The sequence below is a fragment of the Tachyglossus aculeatus genome, chromosome 22 (assembly GCF_015852505.1).
Source record: "Tachyglossus aculeatus isolate mTacAcu1 chromosome 22, mTacAcu1.pri, whole genome shotgun sequence".
Taxonomy (NCBI): domain Eukaryota; kingdom Metazoa; phylum Chordata; class Mammalia; order Monotremata; family Tachyglossidae; genus Tachyglossus; species Tachyglossus aculeatus.
Genome location: NC_052087.1, coordinates 48,426,969 through 48,435,915, shown reverse-complemented (window position 1 = coordinate 48,435,915; position 8,947 = coordinate 48,426,969). Strand labels below are relative to the sequence as shown.

Genomic DNA, 8,947 nt, shown 5'->3' with positions numbered 1-8,947 from the left:
CTTGTATCTACCCCAGCACTTAGAACAGTTCTTGGCACATGGTAGGTGCTTAACGAATAACATTGTTATTATTATTATCTGTTATAACAATAGATCACTGATGACTTCAGATGTGACTCTGGGCAAGTCACTTCACTTCTCTGGGCCTCAGTGACCTCATCAGTAAAATGGGGATTAAGACTGTGAGCCCCACGTGGGACAACCTGATGACCTTGTATCTCCCCCAGGGCTTAGAACAGTGCTTGGCACATAGTAGGTGCTTAATAACACTGTTATTATTATTATCTGTAATAATAATAGATCGCTGGTGACTTCAGAGGGGTCAGTTTCCAAGGAATAAAGTGGATTGGGGGCCGGCGGGGGGACACAAGGAGAGAAGCAGCGTGGCTCAGTGGAAAGAGCCCGGGCTTTGGAGTCAGAGGTCATAGGTTCAAATCCCGGCTCCGCCACTTGTCAGCTGTGTGACTTTGGGCTAGTCACTTCACTTCTGTGGGCCTCAGTTACCTCATCTGTAAAATGAGGATGAGGGCTGCGAGCCCCCCGGGGGACAACCCGATCACCTTGTAACCTCCCCAGCGCTTAGAACAGTGCTTTGCATATAGTAAACACTTAACAAATGCCATTATTATTATTATATATCTATCTATTTATTTTATTTTGTTAGTATGTTTGGTTTTGTTCTCTGTCTCCCCCTTTTAGACTGTGAGCCCACTGTTGGGTAGGGACTGTCTCTATATGTTGCCAACTTGGACTTCCCAAGCGCTTAGTACAGTGCTCTGCACACAGTAAGCGCTCAATAAATACGATTGATGATGATGATGATGAAGTGGAGGCCGCTCGAGGAGTCTGGAGAGGAGTGACCAGGCTAAGTTACCCTTTAACCCTCCCGAACCCCCTCCTGGCTACTTCCTGAGCGGGAGCTGGGCCCTTCCCTTTCCCCCGCTGCGGTTTGGGATTGGTTGCCTCCTACCTGCCCATCAGAGGGAGGGGTGGCCCAATGGGCGGGGAATCCCAGAGTCCAGGTGGAGGCTCCCAAGGAGGAAGGTGACAGCCTGGAAGGGGTGGAGGTGGGCAGCTGGCCAGCCTGCCTGCCAACCAGCCAGCCTGACGCTCTCCGGCCATGCAGGCCGGCAGGCCTTAGGCCAGGGTGGGGGCTCGGGGGTCCCCGTCCCCGTCCCCCTCCCCGCTCCCCACTGGGCAGGCCTGGGCCGTGGGCGATGGAGCGGAGGCTGCAGGCGCTGGAGAGGTTGGTGCTTGGGGAGGGAGGTGGGCCCGGGCTGGACGGCCTCCTGGACCTGCTGCTCGGCCTGCACCACGAGCTCAGTAGTGTTCCTCTGCGGCGGGAGAGGACCGTGGCGCACTTCCTCAGCTGGGGTAAGGACCAGGGCTGGGAAGCCTAATGGGTGGCAGCGGCCTGCTGCGCCCAGGGAGGCCCGCTCGGGAGCTGGAAGGACACCGGTGAGGAGACCCAGATTCCTTCGCCTCCCAGGGAGGAGTTTGTAAAGGGGTTGATTTTTGGAGGGGGAGGAGAGGAAGAAAATGCCAAAGGGCCGGAGACCTAGACTCACACCGATATCTATGCACAAACACATACACACACACGCCACCGCGTTCTGGATACACGTACACAAGTCCCACGGCCTGCTGGATACACACACATCCCTACAGAGTGCTGGACACACACATCCACTCCCACTGGATAGTTGCACGCTCAAGGAGATGGGCAGACCTGCACACATAGGGACGGGTGAACACACATCATCGTCAATCGTATTTATTGAGCGCTTACTATGTGCAGAGCACTGTACTAAGTGCTTGGGAAGTACAAATTGGCAACATATAGAGACAGTCCCTACCCACCACACACGCCAGGACCCGACACCCAACCAGACCTGCGGGCACGCACGCTCGACCCTTGGTTGTGGCTGCTTCTGCCGCTGTGAGAGACGAAGGGTATCTCCTCCCCTAGTCCCTCTGCCCCCCACCCCACTTTCTGCCCTTCCAGTAGGAAGGGAGGCTCTTCTGACCTCGGCCTTCCTGCAGAAAAGCTGGGGACTCTGGAAGGTGGGCGTGGGAGCGGCCCAGGGTTGGCCGGGAGCTGGGATTGAGGTGTCCCGCCTGCATCTGCTGGCTCTGACCATTGAGCCGCACTCCTTAGATCCCCACCCCACCCTCACTCCCTGGGAGAGGTGGGAGCACCCCCCTGAGCTGGGTGCCAGTCTGGGACGTCGGGAGCTGGGAGCCCGGGCGCCTGGCTTCTGTGCCCTGGAGGGCAGGGGAGTGGCAGAGTGTTTGCCGAACACGGGCCCTCAGCATTCCTGTCACTCCTCAGCCAACTGGAGCCGGCCGGCCAAGGCCTTCCAGAGTATCGCCCAGCCTCTGGGCCCAGGGTCCCCTTCCCAGGGCCAGGGTCCCCTACCCCCACCGCGACCCCTCAGCCTCCTTGCCCAAGGTCCCTGGGCAGGGAGGGCTGTTTGTCTGCCTCTGGGTCTCTCTGATTTTTGTTTGTGTGTGAGTGTGTGTGTGTGTGTGTGTGTGTCTGTGACTCACCCCTGCACCTGCCCCGACTCGCCCTGCTCCTTCCTTCCCAAGGTCCCTATTCCCCACTAACACATGGGAGTGAACTCCAAGGGACCCGTGGGCCCGGGCCGGGGGCTCCTGCTTCAGACTCGGGGGCCCCACCCCTGACTGGCTGGTTCAGCTGCTCCTTGGGCCTCAGTTTCCCCTAGGGGCCCTGGGGCTGCTCCCGCCACCTCCCCTCCTCACGCTGGGCTGGGAAAGAGGCAATTAATTTCCGTAACGAGGTTTCCACACCACCCCCGCTGCGGGGTTTCTGTCTAATAAACCTGCGGAGCAGCTCTGAGCCGCCTACAAGCCAGCCCTGCTGGCGGGGAGTTTACCTTCCTCGTCTCCCAGGTGGGGAAACTGAGGCAGGGAGCGAACCCGAGGTCTTCAGGCATCTCTATGCCCCCCGCCCTCCCTCTACTTTCCCCGGGCCCACCTGGTCTCCCTCAACCACAAAGCCCCTTCCTTTCCAGCAACCCACGGCCCCTCTCCCCAGCCCCTCCCACCACCCCCCAGTGCCTATGAATAATAATAATAATGACATTTATTAAGCACTTACTATGTGCAAAGCACTGAGGCAGCTGGGAGGGAAGGAGGGCTTGGCGTTGGGGTTCTCTTCCTCCCTTCAAGGCCCTACTGAGAGCTCACCTACTCCAGGAGGCCTTCCTAGACTGAGCCCCTTCCTTCCTCTCCCCCTCGTCCCCCTCTCCACCCCCATCTTACCTCCTTCCCTTCCCCACAGCAGCTGTATATATGTATATACGTTTGTACATATTTGTTACTCTATTTATTTTACTTGTACATATCTATTCTATTTATTTTATTTTGTTAGTATGTTTGGTTTTGTTCTCTGTCTCCCCTTTTTAGACTGTGAGCCCACTGTTGGGTAGGGACTGTCTCTAGATGTTGCCAACTTGGACTTCCCAAGCGCTTAGTCCAGTGCTCTGCACACAGTAAGCGCTCAATAAATACGATTGACGATGATGATGATGATGATGATGGGGAGGTGGGTGGGGGGCGAGAGGAGAGCAGGACCCAGCAGGGCAGACACTTGGGTGCTGGGGGAAGGCCGGCCTCCTCTGGCTGAGAGGTGTAGAGGGACTCAGGGTTTATGGGCTCAGTAAATGATTTATTACCCTTGCCCTTTCTCTTGGAATCTCAGGGAGTAAGGGTCAGGCCGTTGGCACCTGGAGATGCCCAGTTCTGCATCTGTCCCCACCCAGGCCACTCCAAGCATGGACATCCCGAATCACTGCCCCCTGGGAGCCCCCTACCCTTTTCCCAGTGCCCCGGCTTCCTGCCCCTCATTTTGGGGTTGGCAAGGAGCCCTGAACCTCCCGCCCCGGGAGGCTCCTCCCTCTGGGACGAGGAATGCCGTCCCTCCAGTTCCCCGGCCTGGCTCCGGCCCAGCCCCCACCAAGGGGAGAGGAGAACCGGGCCCAGGGACTTGGGCCGTTGGGAGAGCACCCCCTCATTCTCTCCCCAGTTCAGTCCCTCCCTGCTTGATTCAGACCCTTCCAGGCCAAACGAACTCCAAATCCCATCAGCTCCCAAGATATTGGCTCCCCAAGGCAGGAACCATCCCAAAGGCTGATGGAAGTTGTAGTCCCCGCTCTTCCCAGGGCTCAAGATGCAACCTCCGATGGACAGAGATTCCCATTACCTTCCTGTCAATCAATCAATCAATCAATCAATCAATCGTATTTATTGAGCGCTTACTGTGTGCAGAGCACTGGACTAAGCGCTTGGGAAGTACAAGTTGGCAACATATAGAGACAGTCCCTACCCAACAGTGGGCTCACAGTCTAGAAGACGAGGTCAGCCTCTGCAGAAGAGGAGGGCACTCCCCACCATCCATCCTGCTTGGTCTAAACCCCTCATCCCATAAATCACTCCAACTCCCACTCCACCTCCCTTACCTCCTTCCCTTCCCCACAGCACCTGTATATATGTATATATGTTTGTACCTATTTATTACTCTATTTATTTATTTATTTTACTTGTACATATCTATTCTATTTTATTTTGTCAATATGTTTTGTTCTCTGTCTCCCCCTTCTAGACTGTGAGCCCACTGTTGGATAGGGACCGTCTCTATATGTTGCCAACTTGGACTTCCCAAGCGCTCAGTACAGTGCTCTGCACGCAGTAAGCGCTCAATAAATACGATTGATTGATTGATTGATTGAATGGCCTCTGGAGTCCCTGACTCTTCTCTGGAGCATGATTCGTCATCCACTGGGCTGATGAGACTTGTGGCCTTCCCGTGAGGGCAGGGGGGCTTGTGTGGGAAGGGGCAGAGTTAGGTCCACCCTCCCAGGTGTGGGCTGCAGGAGGTGGGGAGATTGTGCCCTCCACTGACCCTGCCTCTCATGTACCCCCCTGGCTCTTCCCTCCCCCCTCCAGTCACCCCCTTCGTGACTAAAGTGAAGGAATTACGACTCCAGAGGGATGATTTTGAGATCTTGAAGGTGATTGGCCGAGGAGCCTTTGGGGAGGTGAGTGTTTTGAATGATGTGGGCCACTCGGTGGCGGGGGGGGGGGGGGGGGGGGGGGGGGGGGGTTGCTAGGCCATGGGGCAGTAGCTCAGACTGAGCCAAGCCCTCTACACATCCTTCAGGTTGCTGTCGTCAGGGAGAAAAACAGCGGCAAGATCTTCGCCATGAAAATGTTGCACAAGTGGGAGATGCTCAAGAGAGCAGAGGTCGGTCCGTCCCTTCACCCCCTCTGGCCCCCAGCTCCGTCCTTCCGCCATCTGGTCCCCAGCTCCGTCTCTCCATCACCTGGCCCCCCTCTCTGTCCCTCCAACCCCTCCTTCCCCCAGCTCCATCTTTCCATCCTTTCCGACCCCTAGTTCTGTCCCTCCATCCCCTCTGGCCCCCAGCTCCGTCCCTCCGCCACCAGGCCCCCAGCTCTGCCCCTCTTTCCTGCCTGGCCCCCCCAGCTCCATCCCTCCATCCCCTCCGGCCCCCAGCTCTGTCCCTTCATCCCCTCCAGCCCCCAGCTCCATCCCTCTACCTTCATCCCCCAGCTCTTGCCCTCCACTCTCCGGCCCCTCCTACGCCCAGGTCTGCCCCTCCTCCCTCCAGCTTCCATCTCCGTCCCTCCTGTGGCCCCTCTAACCCCCAGCTCTGCTCCCCCATCCTCTGGCCCCTCTAGCACCCAACTCTGTTTCTTCACCCTGGCTCAGTGGAAAAGAGCCCAGGCTTTGGACTCAGAGGTCATGGGTTCAAATCCTGGCTCTGCCAATTGTCAGCTGTGTGAGTTTGGGCAAGTCACTTCACTTCTCTGGGCCTCAGTTACCTCATCTGTAAAATGGGCACGAAGACTGTGAGCCCACCCCATGGGACAACCTGATCACCTTGTAACCTCCCCAGCGCTTAGAACAGTGCTTTGCGCATAGTAAGCGCTTAATAAATGCCATCATCATCATTCACCCTCCATCCCCTCCTCCCTCCAGCTTCCAGCTCCGTCCCTCCATCCTGTGGCCCCTGTAACCCACAGCTCTGCTCCCCCATCCTGTGGCCCCTCTAGCACCCAACTCTGTCCTTCACCCTCCATCCCATCCTACCCCCGCTCCATCCCTCCATCCTGTGGCCCCTCTAACCCCCCGCTCTGCTCCCCCATCCTGTGGCCCCTCTAGCAGCCAACTCTGTCCTCCATCCTATCCCCGTTCTGTCCCTCCACTCTCCAGTCCTCTGACCCCCAGCTCTGACCCTCCACTGTCCATCCCCTTTGGCCCCCATCCATGGCCCCTCTGGCCCCCAGCTCTATCTCACTGCCTTCCATTCCCCGTGACCTCTGGCTCTGCCTTCCACTTTCCCACCCCTCTGGCTCCCAGCCCTGGATCACGCCCGGGAGCATCCCCTCGTGTTCTGACCCAAGGCTCTTAGCCCCCCATCTCCCCCTCTGCTCTCCTCTCCCTCACTCCCAGACGGCATGTTTCCGGGAGGAGCGCGATGTGCTGGTGAAAGGAGACAGGCGCTGGGTGACAGCTCTCCACTACGCTTTCCAGGATGAGGAGTATCTGGTGAGACTGTGGGTGGGCAGGGCCCCTCCGCACCTGGGGGAAGGAATGGGGGTGGGTGTCCCGAGGAGGTGCTGCCCGCAGACCAGTTGGCATGGGTTAGGACCCCTGCTGCCCCTTGGAGCAGTGGGCTATGGGACTCAGAGGCCTTGGCTGCCAGCGTGGCTTAGTGGAAAGACCACGGACTTGAAAGTCAGAGGACTTGGGGTTCTAATCCCGACTCCGCCACTTAATAATGGCATTTATTAAGCACTTACTATGTGCAGAGCACTGTTCTAAGCTCTGGGAAGGTTACAAGGTGATCAGGTTGTCCCACAGGGGGCTCACAGTCAGTCCCCAATTTACAGATGAAGCAACTGAGGCACAGAGAGTGAAGTGACTTGCCCAAAGTCACACAGCTGACAAGTGGCAGAGCTGGGATTTGAACCCATGACGTCTGACTCCAAAGCCTGTGTTCTTTCCACTGAGCCACACCACTTCTCTCAAGGGGCCTGGGCAGAGAGAGGCAGGGAGCTGACAGGCTGCCTTTCAAGGGTTGACTTATTGCCCCTTGCGCTTTGCTGTATTCCAACCTGCTGCCCCTGATTCCCATCCCGGGCTTCCTTCAACCTGCCGCCCTTTCCTTTCATCCCGGCCTCTCCCGGCCAGTACCTGGTGATGGATTACTACGCCGGGGGAGACCTGCTGACCCTGCTGAGCCGCTTTGAGGACCGGCTGCCCCCGGAGCTGGCGCAGTTCTACTTGGCGGAGATGGTGCTGGCCATCCATTCCTTGCACAAACTCGGCTACGTCCACAGGTACCCGACCTGCTGGGGCCCAGCCTCATTCATTCATTCATTCATTCATTCATTCAATCATATTTATCGAGTGCTTACTGTGTGCAGAACACTGTACTAAGTGCTTGGAAAGTACAAGACTTGGACAGTACAAGACTACTGAGAGCTCACCTCTTCCAGGAGGCCTTCCCAGACTGAGCCCCCTTTTTCCTCTCCTCCTCCCCCCAACACCTCCTTCCCCTCCCCGCAGCACCTGTATATATGTTTGTACAGATTTATTACTCTATTCATTCTCCTTGTACATATTTGCTATTCTATTTATTTTGTCAATGATGTGCATCTAGCTTTACTTCTATTTATAATGATGACTTGACACCTGACCACATGTTTTGTTTTGTTGTCTGTCTCCCCCTTCTAGACTGTGAGCCCACTGTTGGGTAGGGACCGTCGCTATACGTTGCCAACTTGTCCTTCCCAAGTGCTCAGTCCAGTGCTCTGCACACAGTAAGCGCTCAATAAATACGATTGAATGAAAAAAAATGAATATTTACTATTCTATTTATTTTGTCAATGATGTGCACCTAGCTTTACTTCTATTTATTCTGATGACTTGACACCTGACCACATGTTTTGTTTTGTTGTCTGTCTCCCCCTTCTAGACTGTGAGCCCACTGTTGGGTAGGGACCGTCTCTATGTTGCCAACTTGTACTTCCCAAGCGCTTAGTCCAGTGCTCTGCACACAGTAAGCGCTCAATAAATACGATTGAATGAATGAATGAATGTTTTGTTTTGTTGTCTGTCTCCCCCTTCTAGACTGTGAGCCCACTGTTGGGTAGGGACCATCTCTATATGTTCCCAACTTGTACTTCCCAAGCGCTTAGTCCAGTGCTCTGCACACAGTAAGCGCTCAATAAATATGATTGATTGACTGATTGATTGATACAGAGACACTCCCTACCCAACAACGGGCTCACCATCTGGAAGGGGGAGACAGACAACAAAACAAAACAAAACAAGTGGACAGGTGTCAATACCATAAGAATAGATAGAGTTATAGCTATATACACAAAACGTTAATAAAATAGAGTAATTAATATGTACAAATATACACAAGTGCTGTGGGGAGGGGAAGGGGGTAGGGCAGAGGGAGGGAGTGGGGGCGATGGGGAGGGGAGGAGAAGCAGAGGAAAGCGGGGTTGGGAGGCTCAGTCTGGGAAGGACCAGACTGGGAAGGGAAATACCCTTGCCCCGTCCCCTGCCTCGAACCCAGTGCCTGCCTCATCCCACAGCTCCCCACCTTCCTTCCCATCATCAGTCATCATCAATCGTATTTATTGAGCGCTTACTATGTGCAGAGCACTGTACTAAGCGCTTGGGAAGTACAAATTGGCAACATATAGAGACAGTCCCTACCCAACAGCGGGCTCACAGTCTAAAAGGGGGAGACAGAGAAGAAAACCAAACATACTAACAAAATAAAATAAATAGAATAGATAGGTACAAGTAAAATAAATAAATAAATAAATAGAGTAATAAATATGTACAAACGTATATACATATATACAGGTGCATTCCCAA

General features: G+C 55.2%; 1 protein-coding gene across 1 annotated transcript in view; it reads left to right on the top strand.

The window, feature by feature from the left end:
• The first annotated feature begins 1,217 nt into the window (after positions 1-1,217).
• Positions 1,218-8,947, top strand: part of CDC42BPG (CDC42 binding protein kinase gamma) — a 43,807-nt gene continuing 36,077 nt past the window's right edge. The window contains exons 1-5 of the mRNA XM_038764695.1: positions 1,218-1,374; positions 4,972-5,063; positions 5,186-5,269; positions 6,500-6,595; positions 7,241-7,389. Coding sequence (XP_038620623.1) covers positions 1,218-1,374; positions 4,972-5,063; positions 5,186-5,269; positions 6,500-6,595; positions 7,241-7,389 — 578 coding nt within the window. The remainder of the gene's footprint in view (positions 1,375-4,971; positions 5,064-5,185; positions 5,270-6,499; positions 6,596-7,240; positions 7,390-8,947) is intronic.